The sequence below is a fragment of the Tamandua tetradactyla genome, chromosome 7, assembly GCF_023851605.1.
Source record: "Tamandua tetradactyla isolate mTamTet1 chromosome 7, mTamTet1.pri, whole genome shotgun sequence".
Lineage (NCBI taxonomy): Eukaryota > Metazoa > Chordata > Mammalia > Pilosa > Myrmecophagidae > Tamandua > Tamandua tetradactyla.
In genome coordinates, this window is record NC_135333.1 from 45277342 (window position 1) to 45294754 (window position 17413).

The following is a 17413-nucleotide window of genomic DNA, read 5'->3' on the forward strand; positions in this document are numbered from 1 at the left end:
AGGGTTTCTCTGTCACATGAGAAGGCACAAAGCGATGTCTGACAGCTTCCTCTCCTAGCTTCTAGTTTCAGACAGCTTCTCTGGTGGTGTTTTCTTTTCTGCATCTCCAAATGTCTCTAAGTTGAGTCTGAGTTTTTTCCAAAGTGGTTACCTCTTAAAAGACTCCAGTAAGCGGATTAAGACCCACCTTGAATGGACAGTGACAAATCTCCATGGAAACCACCTAATCAAAAGGTCCCACCCAAAACTGTCCACATCTCCATGGAAACAACTTAATCAAAAAGATTCCACCCATCGCCTCTCGGCCTTTTGGCTAAGATCAAGTGTAGTATCTGTTCTTATCAGTTTAATGTCTGATACGTCCTCTATCCGAGGACACTATATTGGATGGATTTTTGGAGTTGGGAGATGGAATGGGAGCTTGCTCCGTCCACTCCACGCATCGGCCTGGTATTGCAGTACTTCCAGGAACGGTGCACCAAAAAAAAAAAAAAAAAAGATTCCACCCAAACTGTAAGTCTGTCCCTACAAGACTGAACTAGAAAAAAGAACATGGCTTTTCTGGGGTACATAACAGCCTCAAACCAGCATATTGCAAATTAAGTGTAATGTAATTATCTCTTTAGTCTCTCTTTTTTAAATTGGGGATATCCAAATAATATTTCCTCACTCAACTACTCCCAAGCATATCTTTCAGAGGGATAAATCACATTCACAATTGTGCAACCTCATTACCAGAACTTTTTCATCAACCCAAACAGAAACCCTGAACTCATTATGCATAAACTACCCACTCCCTCTTCCCACAACCTCTGTCAATTTGTACTTTACTTTGTCTCTATTAATTTACATATTCTAGATATTTCAATAAGTAGGGGCATAAAATATCTGTCCCTTTGCATCAGACTTATTCCACTCAACATTATGTCTTCAAGATTCATCCATGTTGTCCCAGGTAACAGAACTTCATTCCTTTTTATGGCTGAATAATATTCAATTGTATGTAAAGACCACATTTTGTTTATCCATTAATCTGTTTGGGATGCCTGGGTTGCTTCCACCTTTTGGCTACTGTGAAAATGCTGTGATGGACACTGGTGTACAAACATCTGTCTGAGTCCTGCTTTCCATTTTTTAGGGCATATACCTAAAAATGGGACTGCTGGGTCATATTGTAGTACTATGTTTAATGGCTGGAGGACCCTAGTTAGAACATACAAAAGATCCTGTGATGGAGATTGGGAAAAGGACAGTGATGCCTGTTATCACCAATTATATTTTGGATAATATTAGAGTGCAGGATAAGGAGAATAATAAAATGTATTAAAGTTAGAAAAGGATAATACTGTTTTAATTCACTGACAACATGATTTTGTTCATAGAAAGGCCAAACTATCATAGACATAACTTCTTAGAATTAAGAAGTCAATTTAGCAAGTTGTCTGAATATAAGCTCAAGATATTAAAAAAATCAATTTTATTTTTATAACAATAAATAGAAAATAAAATTTATAAAGCAACGCTATTTACATTAGTATCAAATACATAGACACAAATCTAGTGGAAGATGTCCAAGATCTCTATATTGAGAACTAAAAATTCACCATGAGGAAAAAGTCATTATGATAGAAATTAAGAATGCCCAAAGAAACAATGATATACCATGCTCATGAAATGAAATGTTCAATATTGTAAAATGCCAATTCTTTTATCTATTGATTCAACACAATTCCAATAAAAATCCTACAGTCTTTGTATATATGTTATATTATACAATAAATAAAAGTTAAAAAAAAATCCTACAGTGCAGGCCACAGTGGCTCAGCAGGCAGAATTCACACCTGCTATGCTGGAGACCCGGGTTCAATTCCCGGTGCCTGCTCAATTAAAAAATAAAAATCTTACAGTTTTTTTCTGGTAAAAACTAACCATCTGATTCTAAAATGTGTATGGAAATTCACCTGGCCAAGAATACCTAAAGCAATCTTGAAGAACAAATCTGAAGGACTGACCGTTATAAACCTATAGTAATTAAGACGATGTGGTGCCAGTAAGGGGATAGACAAGCAAACCAATGGAAGAACGACTCTAGAAATCAACCTAAACACATATAGTCCCCAGATTTCTCTGACACAGTGACACAGGTGACAAAGCCATGTGGTGGGAAAGAAAGACTCTTTAATAAGTTATGATGAGTCATCCCAATAGTCACATGGAAAAATGTATTTTGGTATCAATCTTACCCTATATATCAAAATCAATTCCAGATGGACTATGCATAAAAATGTATGAAAGATAAAATTATGAACATTTTAGATGAAAACATAGTAGTAAAATTTCATAACTTGGAAGAAGCGAGGATTTCCTGAAAAGGACCCCGAAATGACAACTATGAGGAGAAACTTAGATAAATTTGATTGCATTATGATTTAAGATTTTCATTGTATCAAAAGACATCATTAAGAAAATGGAAAAAAAAACCCCACAGAATTGGAAAAGATATTTGTTAACATATATCTGACAGTGGATTAATATCCAGAATATATATGTATATATAATGCATATATAATACATATAAATCAATGTGAAAGAGACAAGGAATACAATGAAAAATGAATGAGAGACTTGAATAGGAACTTTTTTAAAATTAATATTCGTATCACAAACAATGAATGGACATACATTCTTGACATGTTTACAATCAATGGCTCAGAATATCATCACATAGTTGTATGTGATCATTTCTTTTGAACACTTGCATCTCTCCAGCAAAAGAAAGAAAAATGAAAAAACTCATACATGCCATACCCCTTACTACTCCCTTTCATTGACCACTAGTATTGAGTATGAACTTTTAAAAAGGGCATATATATATATATATATATAATAAACATGGAAAGGTTTATTTTTAAATAAATAACTGCCTTAGTCACCAGAGAAATACATCTAGAAGGTTTCATATCTGAGAATAGATAGAACATTTCTGAAAAAGATGAGTAGAAAGGATAGGCTATTCCTACTTTAGATTAAATCATAAATATATGGTAATTAAAATTGCATAGTATTACTAGGGTTAAGGATAGAGATGTCAATGAAAGAGAAACAGTCTAGAATTGGACACAAGTATATAAGAGAAATAGTCTAGAATTGGACACAAGTATATAAAAAGGGCTGTCATGATAATAATCAAAGAGGAGACCAGTATAAGAGACATGTGGGACACAGTCAATCTAAAATATATGTAATTGTAGCCCCAGAAGGAGAGTAGAAAGAAAATAGGGAAGAAGGAATATATGAACAAATACTGGCCAAGAGTTTTCCAAAATTTATGAAAATCTCCAACCCATGGACCAAAGAAGCCCCACAAACTCCAAGCAAGATAAATTAAAGAGAACAAAACAAAACTCCTAGAAACATAATCAAACTGCTGTAAACCAAAGAAAAGAGAAAATCTTAAAGCACATAGAGGAAAAGATATTACCTTCACAGGAATAAAAATGAGACCTATAGATGGTTTCTAAACAAAAAGTATAGAAAGTTTTGTTTAGAAAATTGTTAATTGTCAACCACTTCTAGTCAATATTCTACTGAAAGTAGAGCAAACAGGCAAGAGAAAGAAATAAAAGGCATCCAAACTGGAAAAGAAGTGTAAAATCACCCCTATTCTCTGATAACATGATCCTATATGTAGGAAATCCCAAAGAATACATAAGAAGCTATTAGAACTAATAATAAAAAAAAAACTTCAGAAACATTGTAGAATATAAATGAAACATGCTGAAGTGAGCTAGGGTCCTAAACACCAATATGAACAACTTGGAAAGGAAGTCAAGAAAACAATTCTAAAAGAATAAAATGCCTAGGAACAAACTTAACCAAGGAGGTGAAAGACATGTGCACTGAAAACAACAAAACATTGTTGAAGGAAATTAAAGAGGAGCTAACAAATGCAAAGACAACTTGTGTTCATGGAATGGAAGGCTTAATATTAAGATGTCAATCATAAACTTTTATGTGCCTAAATACATTTCCAAAATATGTAAGACAAACATCGTCAAAACTGAAGGGAGAAACAGACACATTTATAGTAATAGTTGGAGACGTCAATACACCATTTTCATCAATGGATAGAACATCTATACAGATTACTGATGTGGTGGTTTGGAGCTATATAACCACCAGCAAAACATGTTCTTAACCTTAATCCATGGGTGTTAACCCACTGTAAATAGGACCTTATGATATCATTGCTTCAGTTAAGTTGTGGCTCAAATGACTCAGGATGCGTCTTAATCTTATTACTGGAATCCTTTATAAGAAGAATGAAATTTTTTATATAGAAAAAAGCCACAGAGGGAGCAGCCAGAAGTCAGTGTAACCTGGAAATGGAAGAGAAAGGAGAAGACGCTGCCTTGTTCATTGCCAAAGAACCCTGAATATTGGTGGCCAGCCAGACGATACCAGCCCTTAAGATTCTAGATTCTGACTATGAGACAAGTTCCTGTTAAGCCAACCCAGCGTGTGGTACTTGTTTTCATAGCTAGGAAACTAAAACAATCAACAAGTAAACAGAGAACTTGAACAATATTTATAAAGGAACTAAACCTAACAGACATACAGAGCAGTACACCCCAAACAAGAGAACACATGTTCCTCTCAAGTGCACATGGGTCATTTTCCAGGTTAGACCACAAGCAAGGTCATGAAACAAGTCTCAATAAATTTTAAAAGATTGAAGTTTTACAAAGGATCTTCTCCAATCACAGTAGAATGAAGTTAGTATTTAATAGAGAAAACTGGAAAATATACAAATATATGAAAGTCAAACAACACACTCTTAATCACAGAGTCAAAGAAGAAATCAGGAAATACCTTGAGGCAAGTGAAATGAAAACACGTCAAAATTTAAGGAAAGCAGAGAAGGTAGTGCTCTCAGAGAAATCTACAGCTTACACTAAAAAATAAGAAAGAGTTCAATCAAAAACCTAAACTCACACCTTGAAGAACTATAAAAATAAGAGCAAACTAGACACAAAGAAAGTAGAAGGAATGAAGTAACAAGATCAGAGCACTGAAGAATGAAATAGACAATACAAATACAATAGGGAGTGCGGTTTTGCCCAACCGCTAAACTATCGGGGACCCTCTACTCCTCAGCTTCTCACTGCTTGCTAGACGACACTGCCGCACGCAGAAAAGGGGCTCGAGCCGGGGGTCTGGGTCCAAGGGGCGCGCGCAGGAGACCTCGCTGCGGGTCTAAAGAACTGGAGGCCGAGCCAATTAAGGCATGAAGCGAGGTAGCTTTATTGTTGGTAGACGCTTATGCCAGGGCTGCCAGTAGCTAAAGACCTCGAGGCTTGGAGAGCCCCGGACTAGATACAATTTGAGGAGAGGTGGAGTTAGGGCGTGGACTCCAGGGGAGGGTAGCCAATCACACAGGGAGGACGGAAGGGGTGACTGTGACGTCTGTAGGCACCATAGAGATGTTGTTTTTGAGTGTGCTTGTAGCAGCGGATGTTGGGCACGTGGAGGGATAAGGAGAAGGCCAATAGGGTTAAAGAGACAAGGCTGCATCATCACTAGTCGCCGGGCGAGGCTTGTAATTCAGAGGTCTAGAAGAACCGGACGTGCCAAAATGGTGAGGGAGGGAGAGAAGGAGACTAAGTTACCAGGCCAAGAATAAAATTATGCCACAAGGGAGAATCAATGAAACTAAAAGTTGGTTCTTTGAAAAGACCAATAAAATTGACAGACTTTTAGCTAGATTGACAAAGAAAAAAAGAGAGAAGATGCAAATAAATAAAATCAGGAATGAAAGCAGGAAAATTACTACTGACCACATAGAAATAAAAAGATTTTAAGAGGATACTATGAATGACTGTATGCCAACAAATTAGATAACCTAGATAAAGTGGATGCCCACAAAATACCTGCACTGGTTCAAGAAGAAATACATGAATTCAACAGACAGGTAGAGATTGAATCAGTAATCAAAAACCTCCCGCCAGAGAAAAGTCCAAGACCAGTCAGATTCATGACTACCAAACATGCACAGAAGAATTAACACTGCTTAAGCCCTTCCGAAAAACTGAAGAGGAGGGAATTATCACTTGATTTGGAAAACCCACTTCCAGGTGTATACCCCAAAGAACTGAAAGCAGGGACTCAGATATTTTCACACTAATGCTCATAGCAGCACTATTCACAATCACCAAAAGATGGAAGCAACCCAAGAGTCCATTGACAGGTGAATTCATAAACAATATATGGTATATACTGACAATGAATATTATTCGGCCATAGAAAGGAATGAAGTCCTGATACAGGTGACAACATGTTTGAACCTTGAAGACATCATGTTGAGTGAAATAAATCACATACAAAAGGACAAACACATGTGATCTCACTTATATGATAAATAAGTATAATATGCAAATTCATAGAGTCAGAAACTAGAATACAGGTTACGAGGGTCAGGTCGAGTGGGGTAGGAGAGGTTTAATTGGTACGGAATTTCTGTTTGGGGTAATGGGAAAGTTTTGGCAGTGGCTAATGGTGACAGAGGCAAGCTTTGTGAATATAAACACACCACTGAATTGCATATTTAATGAATTGTATATTTGAAAAGGGATAAAGGGAAGATTTTAGGCTTATATGAATGTTCTAGTTTGCTAGCTGCTGGAATGCAACACACCAGAATCGGATTGGCTTTTAATAAAAGGGAATTTATTTAGTTAATGTATAGTTCTTTAGAGAAAAGGCAGCTAACTTTCAACTGAGGTTCTTTCTTACACGGGAAGGTACAAGGTGCTCTCTATTGGCCTTCTCTCCAGGCCTCTGGTTCCAACAACTTTCTCCAGGATGATTTCTTTCTGAATCTCCTAAGTAAGGCCTGGGCTGAGCTGCGAGTGCTGAGATGAGCTATGCTGAGCTGCTTGGGCTGTGCTAGGTTGTGCTCTCTCATTTAAGCACAGCCAATTAAATCAAACATCATTCATTGTTAGCTGTGGGACAGCTAACAGAGGGTTGTGGTGGCAGGTAACAAAGAGCTCAGTGTTCCAGAGGCCCAGGAAGGCAACCCCCAGATGTCCTGGAGGCTCCCCCAAACACCCAGGAGGTGTCCCAGACATCCAGGAGATGTCCTGCCCCAGACACCTGGGAGGTGCCACCAGACGCCCAGGAGGTGCCCTAGACACCCAGGCAGGCATGCCCAGAAGCCCAGGCAGGTGCCCCCAGAAGCCCGGGAGTTGCCCCAAACACGTGGGCAGGTACTCCCAGATGCCCCAGCAGGTGCCCCTAGAAGCCCAGGTAGGTGCCCCTAGCTAAGACAGTGTACCCCTGACACCTGGCAGGTGTTCCCAGACACTCCCCAAATCCCACCCCAAAACCTTGTGATTAGTATAGTAGCTAGGACACCACCTGCCCTCTGTGTGTCCTAAAGCCACCGCACAGGGTCTGCAGAGGCCCCAGGTCTTACTGTATGAGGGAATAGTACTGCTGGGTGAGGTCTTTCCACTCGTCCTCAGTGAGGTCCTTGGCAGTTTCTGTGGGGACATCGATATCCTCGTGTTCCAGCTGCCCCAGGTAGGCCTGGCACACCTTGCACGCCATGTCGATGAGCTGCCCTGAAAGGTCCACGAGCATCTTCACTTCAGCCTCCTCGGGATCTGAAACCCAAGCACACACCATGGAGTGGCACACTTCAGGCACTGGCCTCAGGGGCCACCCCAGTCCCAATGTTTCATGAGGCCTCCTATGGACGCCCACCTGGATGTCACATCTTTGTCTAGGCAGATAACCTCTCTCCTCCCAAAGCTGTCATCTGTGGGAACCCCCTTCCCAGCTCACACCTCCTACAACTAGATGCTCAGCTACATACGAACTCTCTGCAAAACGTATAGTTTTCTATCACATACTTAGTATTCTAAATATGCTTGTGAGCACACCTGAGCTGCCCAATGCATGTGAGCCCACTGCCACGAACTATCTCCCTGAGTTTCTACAGCACTTTCCAGAGCACTTGCACATGTGTGTGCTTTGGGTCCTACGCACTCAACCTCTCTCACACAGCATCCTGCCCTCCTTCTGGAACCTGTGAGTCAAAGACACTGGTGCATCTCAGGAGACAGATAATCCCCTCCCATCAGTGAAAGCAGTATCAAACAACTCTCCTCCTGCTCAGACCAACCCAGCTCCCTGTTAGGAGAACAGAGAATGGCAGAGAACCACCAACCATCTAAGCAGCTGGGAAGTATTGGAAGCCAAGGAAAGGTAAGGCCAGTAACAGTGGGGAATGGCTGCTTAGGAGATGCATGCACTCAAAATCCATGGGGTGCAGCTTCCACTGTGCCCAGAGGTAAATTCATAGCCTTTAACAACACTCTTATTGAAAAAGATAAGGGAAAAATACTTTAGCAATTTCATTTAATATTTCACAGAAGAAAACAAAAAGGAATATAATAAATATAGGAAGGTTAAACAATATAATCAGAAACAAATCTATACAAATTAAAAACATATCCAAGAGCTGTTGGGTGGTGGGAGAAAAATATGATAACAAAAGTAGATAAATCTCAGCCAAAATGAACTGGGAAACACAAAAACATAGAAAATTGGAGATTAGAAAGGAATTGTAATCAAAAGAAGTAGAGAAAATGAACAGTGCTTTGACTTGGTGTGCCGGTTTGAAAATACTGTGTAGTCCAGAAAAGCCATGTTTTAATCCTGATTCAATCTTGTGGAGGCAGCCATTTCTATTAATCCTGATTCGATACTGCATGTCAGAAACTTTTCATTAGATTATCTCCACAGAGAGGTGACACACCCAATCTTGGGTGTGACTTTTGATTAGATGGAGATGTGATTCCACCCATTCCAGGTGGGTCTTCATTAGTTTACTAGAGATCTTCAATAGGGGGAACATTTGGGAGAAAAGACAGAAATGACAGAGCTGACAGAAACTTCAGAGTAGAGCTGACACAGATGTCACACTTAGAGAACAGAGACACATATGTCTGAAGATGCTTGGAGCCCAGCAAACATCACTATGAGATGTTAAGCAAGCCAGAAACTGGAGACAGAAAAAGGAAGCTAAGAGCTGAAAGCCAACCCAGAGAAAAGTGAGGAACCCCCACAGGAACAGAGGTTGAAAGCAACAGATCCAGACCAGCAGATGCCAGCCATGTGTCTCCCCAGCTGACAGAGCTGTTCGTGACCCATTGGCCTTCCTTGAGTGGAGGTAACCTCTTGTTGGTGCCTTAGTTTGGGCCCTTCCATGTCCTTAAAACTGCAAACTCATAACTTATTAAATTCCCCTTTTCAAAAGCTGTTCCAGTTCTGGTATACTGTAATCTGGCAGCATGCAAACTAACACACTTGGTGTATGTCCCCCAATACATTTTCCTCATGTTCATATATTTAAACAAAGTGGTACTGATTCCTACATAAAGGGTTTGGGGGAAATTAAAATATTAAGTATGTACTAAAAATCTCAATACTGTAAAGCAGAAATATCTCTAAATTGATTTAATGTATAATTTTAATCAATTCCAAACAAATTCCCAAAGGCTTTTGTTCTAGTTTGCTAGCTGCTGGAATGCAATATACCAGAAACGGAATGGCTTTTAAAAAGGGGAATTTAATAAGCTGCTAGTTTACAGTTCTAAGCCCGAGAAAATGTCCCAATCAAAACCCATCTATAGAAATGTCCAATCAAAGGCATCCATCCAGGGAAAGATACCTTGGTTCAAGAAGGCCGATGAAGTTCAGGGTTTCTCTCTCAAGTGGAAAGGCACATGGAGAACATGGCCAAAGTTCCTCTCTTATCTGGAAGGGCACATGGTGAACACGGCGTCATCTGCTAGCTTCTCCTGGCTTCCTGTTTCATGAAACTCCCTGGGAGGCATTTTCCTTCTTCATCCCCAAAGCGCTGGCTGATGGACTCTCTGCTTCTCGTGGCTATGTCGTTCTTTTCTGCTCTCTCTGAATCTCTCATTCTCCAAAATGTTTCCTCTTTTATAGGACTCCAGAAACTTATCAAGACCCACCCAAATGGGTGGAGACATGTCGTCACCTAATCCAGTTTAACAACCACTCTTGACTAAATCACATCTCCAGGGAGATGATCTAATTATAGTTTCAAACATACAGTATTGACTAGGGATTATTCTGCCTTTATGAAATGGGATTTTGATTAAAACATGGCTTTTCTAGGGGACATACATCCTTTCAAACCAGCACAGCTTTTCACAGATTTAGTCAAGCTGATTATAAAATTCATGTGGCAGATTATACATGTGAGCGTAGCCATAACCCTTTTGAAAAGGAAGGAAGAGGGGTATAGGAATTTACCCTACCTGGTAGCAAATATATTATGAAGCTAACATAATGGTAGTGGCAACATAGTTGACGGAAGCAAAAGCCCAGAAAGAAAAAGCTTAGAAACAACTCTCAGGCGTCATTTCAAATAAGAGGCACAAAGTGGAATACCCATCAAGGGGTTTGAGAACAACGATTAACCTCTCAATCTCTCTCTCTCTCTCTCTCTCTCTCTCTCTCTCTCTCTCTCTCTCTCTCTCTCTCTCTCTCTCTCTCTCTCTCTCTCTCTCTTTCTCTCTCTCTCTCTCACACACACACACACACGCACACACACACACACTTTCTCATACCAGAGGAGGGGGGGGAGAGAGATCATTAAAAAATGTTCCCTCCCAACCAAGAGGGGGAAAAGGAGTGCAATAAAATGAGGCATCAGTGGCTAAAAGAGAACAAAAAGGCTGTTCTGGAGACTACTCTTGTGCATGCTTCAGCCACACAGTGCTGTTGCCATGGTTTGCTAAACCCCAATCAGTATCACTCCTGTGGACTCTTAAGAACACCTCGGGCTTGAACTGAGACTCCATAAAGATTTCATGCACTAAGTCTGCCTTCCTGGAACATATAATTCCCAGAGGGTTCCTGGGTCAGATAAGTCCTGAAATTCAGAGGGACCAGCTTCTCCAGGATTATCAATTAATCACATCCCCCTATCCTTTAGTGTGGACACCTCTTCTCAACACGAAAAAGTCAGAACAGGTATTGCCCAGCGATCCCTATAGATTGGGAGAAAGATTAAAGGAGAAGGAGGCGGTGTACCAGAGAATATGGGACTTAAATGAGTATGGCTGCTGAATCACTATATTACTATTTCTTCTATGATCGGATGGTAGCCCATGACAAACTCTGGGATGTGTCCTGTAACTACATGTAGGAGAGTGCTTTGAAAATTGTTGCTTTTTTCTTTCTTTGTTTTGTATATAACTCATTTTTTACTATAAAAAATGTTTTAAAAAAAAACCTGAAGACATCGTAGGGTAACATGCTTTGAATTTGGGCACTGATAAAACCTTAACTAAGAAAGCCCACACAACCAGATGCCTTTGGAGATGAGGTCCCGGGACAGCATCATGAAACAAGAAACCTGGAGCGGAGGCTAGCAGACTATGTTTGCCATGTTCACCATGTGCCTTTCCAACTGAGAGAGAAACCCTGAACTTCATCAGTCTTTCTTGAATGATTATCTTGTCCACAAGCTGATTCTGCTTGCAAGGACCTCTTGAAGATGTTATTTTTCTAAGATGTGGCCCACTGAATGAGGAGTCATCAAGAGAAAAGAAAAAGGAAGGGTGCCAGAAGAAATTCAGCAGGAACTCAGAAGAAGAAAGAAGAGGACATCACCATGGGAGGGGAAAGCCAAGGATGGCCTGCAGCCAGCCCCAGAACACTACATGACATGATTCTAGGTAGTGAGGGGAAGTTGCCTTGCACTGGCCACTAATGTTTTTTCCCAGACATCAGAGTATTAAAATATTCATTGGATTTCTCATTACACTGCTACATTTGTTCTTACCTAAATGCATATTTAAAGTCTCCAATTAAAGATAGCATAATGCTAATTAATTTGGGCTTCGGCAAGTACTATCAGGTTTAGTAAATGACTTCTATTTTTATGTTTCCTTCTCTGTCAAGTGTTAAGCATATGATGAATGATCTCTTTTGCACCAGTGCTACATCCACAAGATAGTTAGAAAAGTTATTCTCACTCATATATACTTTAATGAACCATATACTTTTTATCTATATTCAGGCATCTATACCACCCATAGTAAGAATTGAATGACTTAAATGTCCAATTATGTTAGTGCCATAATACAAAGGTTATCTTAAAAAATGAAAGGCTGATGTTACACAGAAATAATGCATTTTTGTTTTGGAATGAATGATAAATTCTTAAAAATGTCTTTAAAAAAAGATCCAAGGCTGGGCAATGCAGTGACATGGAGGAGGCAGGGTGGCGGTCTCTGTGCAGCAGCAAGAGACATGACAGTAAAGCAACAGGACGGTGGAGCGGCCACAGAGGGGCCTCTGCATGCACAGGTGGTCTGGGTGATACCGAGAGGCCAGGCAGGGAAATGGGGTAGGGTTGGGCCTCGCAACAGCCCTTTGCCTTGGGACAGCATTCGTCGGGGTGGGCGCAGGGCTGGCTCCGTGCCCCCTGCCCCAGGAGGGCACATGGAGGGTGCATATCCCACCTGTGAGGGGCCTGTTAGGGGGCCGGTGCTGCCTGCCCCATCCCGAGGCCGGAAGCCCCCAGGGTGTGAAGCTGGGGCGCCCAGTAGCCCCCAAGGGTGGGGACTGGAGTGGGGGAGTCTGGGAGCCACTAGATCCCTCTGCTGCACAGGAGGTGTCTCGATTGAGGTGCGAGTCGTTCACCTCCAGTCCTGAGGTTGGTGGATTTCAGCGCGGGTGGTCGGCAGCCCGGCTGGAGTCCTGATTCCAAGTCTCAGAAGCAGGAGGGAAATAAATCTGCAAAATAACCCTATTAAGACATTAAAATGCCCCATCCACAAGAAGGTTATAAAGCATGTGAAGGGCCAAATGACCAAGTTAAATTATCCAAGAGAACTCAGAATTCAGTACAATTAAGGTTGTTCATTAATAATACGAACGATACCAAGAGGTTACTAGAGGACCGTAAAGAAGATTTTGAAAGAATAGAAAAATATCACACTTCATAGAGATGAAATATTAAAAACATATTAAAGACTTACAACAGATTTCAAGAGACAGAAGAAAGAATAAGCAAATCAGAACAAAGGCCAAATGAACTTGGATGTTCAAAAGAACAAATGGCAAAAAACATGGAAAAAATGCAATTGGATCTCAGGGAAATGACAGACAACATGAAGCATACAAATATAAGAATTATTGGGATCTGAGAGGGAAAAGAGAAGAGTAAAGGGATAGGAAGGCTAGTTGAAGACACAATGGGGGAAAACTTCCCAACCTTTATAAAAAACATAAATGCCCAAACCAAACAGGTCCAATGGTCTCCAAATCGAATAAATCAAAATAGACTTACTCCAAGACGTGTACTTCTCAGGATTGCAAATCTTGAAGAGAAGCAAAAAGTCAATGTCATGGTCAGGTTCATGTGTCAACTTGGCCAAGTGGTGGTACCCGTTTGTCTGGTTGGGCAAGTGCCAGCCTATCTGTTGCTATGAGGACATTTAATAGAATTAAATCATGATCACGTCAGCTGCATCCACAGCTGATTCCATTCGTAATCAGCCAAGGAGAGTGTCTTCTGCAATGAGTGATGCTTAATCTAATTACTGGAAGCCTTCTAAGGAGGATTCAGAAGAGACAGGTTCTCTTCCTGCTTTGGCTGGCGAGCCTCTCCTGTGGAGTTCGTTCAGACCCTCCATCGGAATCATCAACTTCACAGTCTGCCCTACAGATTTTGGACTCTACATTCCCATGGTTATGTGAGACACTTTTAAAAATTTTGTATTTATGAATATTTCCTGTTCATTCTGTTTCTCTAGAGAACCCTAACTAATACAGTCAAGAAAGCAGCGAGAAAAGAGGTTTATTATATACAAGGTAAACTATGTAAGACTGAGCTCACACTACTCAACAGGCACCATGGAGGTGAGAAGGCAGTGGTATGACATATTTAAGACTCTGAATGAGAAACACTTCCAACCAAGAATTCTTTATCCTGCCAAGACAAAGACTAACAAAACAGATTAAAGAACATGCTCTATCTCTATGCTGCTCCCAAGAGATTTATTTTGACCCAAGAATACAAACAGAATGAAAGTGAAAGGATGGAAATAGATGTTCTGTTAAACCATAACCAAAAGGAAGTATAAGTAGCTATATTAATATCAGATAAAATAGATTTTAAATGTTACATCATAAGAGATAAGATTTTCATATGTGTAAAAACATTTGCATCTTTATAATTTTCTTAGAAACAAAAACTTGAAAAACATCCAGTAACATAGGCATTACTATGGCAAAGTTGATGCTTCTAATAATTTGGTATTCTGAGAATGTATCTAATTTTGATAGGGAACTAAATGGTATTTAATTTAGTGTTTAGTATTTAGAATTTAAGAAATGCTGATATCTATATCTATAGATTTTCCCTTGTTCGCCTTAATTTTAAATCGGTTTATGGAACTTACTATGTTATGGTTCTCTTAGAGAAACAGAACTGACAGGAGAGTTCTGTAAATATGAGATTTATAAAGGTGTTTCCTGCAACTTTGGGAATGGAAGAGTCCAGAATCTACAGGGCAGTTTGTGAAGCTGGTTGCTCTGATGAAGGGTCTGGATGAACTCCACAGGAGAGGCTCACTGGTTGAAGAAGCAGTGAAAAACTCTCTTCTTCCTTAAAAGCCCTCAACTGATTAGACTATCTCATTGTGGGAAACATGCTTTAGTTGATCACAGATGTAATTAATCACAGATGCAATTAGCTGCCTGATGATTTAATACACCATCCTTCCAGTTTATTAACCAGCCATGAAATGTCCCTGCAGCTAGGTCAGGCCAGTGCTTGCCTGATCAGACAGCTGAGCATCATCACCTGGCCACGTTGACACCAGAACCTCACCATCACAGTTACTACACAAACACAGGCTTTACAATCACTGTATTTTACTTAAAATGCAAAAAAATTAAAACGTACAATATCATGAGAAAAAAAAAGATCCAAAAGCACAAACCATAAAAGAAGAGATGAGAAGTATGGCCACACCTGAATGTAAAAACAATAAACCAAGTCAGGAGATAAGCAACCAGGAGAAAGCGATAAAAGAGATAAAAGACAAAATATTAACATGCAGAATATATAAGCAATGTTAGCAAATCAATAAGACAGACAAATCAATAAGAAAAAGAGAAGCAACTCTACAGAAAATGTGTCAAAGGACATGAATAGACAATTTTCAAGAAAACATCAATCTATATGAAGGTATGTTCAGTAGGACTGGAATTCAAAAAGGTCACATGTGATCAAGAGGAAAGAGACAGGTACTTTCAGACTCAGAGGACAAAGAAAAGTAGGGGCGGGGACTCAGTTAATCGATTGTTAACTATTTTAAAAATACTGTCACAAACTACATTGTTTCACCAATGATGATGATGGCTGACAATTACAGGGTTTAGTATGCCAGTTTTTGTGGTTTGCATGGATTATTTTATTTGGTTTACCCAAAAACCCAAAAAAATGGTGTTTTGACTCCATTTCACTGAGTTGAGATAGGGGCTGCCTCCCAATGACAGATGCAGAAAACAAAACTCAGAAAGGTGAAATGAGGTCACGAGTTGTCTGGAACTGGACTCCCCCTGACTCCTAGGCTCTGCTTTCAGTTCCATCTACCCAGGACACACTGAGGGGCCGCCACAGGTACAGACTGAGGCTCTGATAACAAGGGCAGCGATGTATGTGTGCGAGCTCCATGAAACCTGCAATGACTTGGGACCTGCAAGTAAGTTCCAATACATCCGTCTACAGACACCTATGCAGGATTAACCAAACACTAGCAAACTACATTCCACAATACCTAAAAAAATACATATCAGGACAACCTGCATTTTTATCAGGAAGGCAAGCATGGCTTAATGTTAGAAAAATCTATTACTGTTAATTCACCATATTAATAGGAATGAAATGAGTTGACCTATGTAACATACCTGAATTCCAGTTCTAGTCATGGAGAAATAGTAACAATATAAAAGTTGAAAAATAAATGGAAAGCAACCACTTAGGGGTGCTGGAGAACAGCTAAATACTGTATGTAGGACACACAGAAACTGGAGAAGGACTGCTCTCTGAAAGAAGGGAGCAGACAAAACATTTATCCAACTTTTTGGATAATTTCAATAATCTAAATTATTCTGCATTATCCAACTTTTCGCCTGATGGCACTGCCAGATCCCCACAGGGCAGGTGAACAGAGCCAAAGCAGAAAACCAAAACGGACAGTCTTATGGGATTGAGGAACCAGATGTCAGAGTTCTGGGCTTCGAGAGTAGAAATTGAGGAGAAGATTCCAGAAAGTAGACATTTTGATGAAATCTAACTTCTCTACGTTTTCTTTTGTTGCATGTGCTTTTGGTGTCAAGTCGAAGAATCCACTGCCCAACACAAGGTCCTTAAGATATTCCCTGTTTTCTTCTGGGATATTTATAGTTTTAACTCCTATATTTAGATCTTTGATCCATTTTGAGTTTATTGTACTTTGATTCTTTCGCATGTGAACAGGTTGTCCCAGCACCTTTTGTTGAAGAGAATATCCTTACCCCATTGAGTAGACTTGGCAGCCTTGTCCAAAAATCAGTGACCGTGGATGGGAGGCTTGGTTTCAGAGCTCCCGCTTCCATTCCACTGCTCAGCATCTGCCCTCGAGCCGGCCCCACATGGTGCTGTACAGCACACCTTGGTTGGGAGGGAGTCCTCTACTCTATTTTTCTTCACAAGGTGTTCTGGGTGCTTCAGGGCCCTTTGCAATGGCATAAGAATTTGATGACTGGTGGGAAGCTTTATTTTGTTCTCACAGTGTGCATGTTTTATTATGTCATTCAAATGCTCCAGAAAGGCAGAGGGGAGGAAGCTGAATACCACCCAGCTGCACCCTACCAGGTCTGCAGGACCCCGTGACCCAGGGTCAGGGCCACCTCTGGTCTGCTGGGGTGCCTCTGCCTTGGATTTCCACGCATGCTGTTCCTCTGCCCTGAGGGGCCTGGACGGTGGGAGGAAAACCTGGCTACAGACACAGGCCCAGCCCGGGGATCCTGGAAGCCAGAGGCCACAAGCAGGGAGGGGCATCCAGGAGCTGCAGTCCACCTACTTGTCAGAAGGTCTGCCTGCAGACTGGCCTGATCCTCAGCAGTGGCCTCAGCTGGAGCTGTTTCCCCACAGGCCACCTTGCAGCCCTCACAGGTAAAGCTCTTGTGAACTTCCTTCAAGGCCCTCACCACTGTGCCCAGGCTGCAGGCCCAGGGCACCACCTGACCTAGACTTATTTGAGCTGAAATAAGTGAGTATAATTCATTTCGTTCACCTAAGTGGGTTCAACTT

General features: G+C 40.7%; 1 protein-coding gene and 1 non-coding gene across 2 annotated transcripts in view; one reads left to right on the top strand and one right to left on the bottom strand.

The window, feature by feature from the left end:
• The window catches only part of TTLL8 (tubulin tyrosine ligase like 8), a 92014-nt gene that overhangs the window by 41027 nt on the left and 33574 nt on the right, over window positions 1-17413 (bottom strand). The window contains 1 exon segment of the mRNA XM_077168193.1: window positions 7478-7667. Coding sequence (XP_077024308.1) covers window positions 7478-7667 — 190 coding nt within the window.
• Window positions 294-484, top strand: LOC143643071 (U2 spliceosomal RNA). The gene has a single exon (XR_013156112.1). It is a non-coding gene; the product is annotated as a U2 spliceosomal RNA (small nuclear RNA).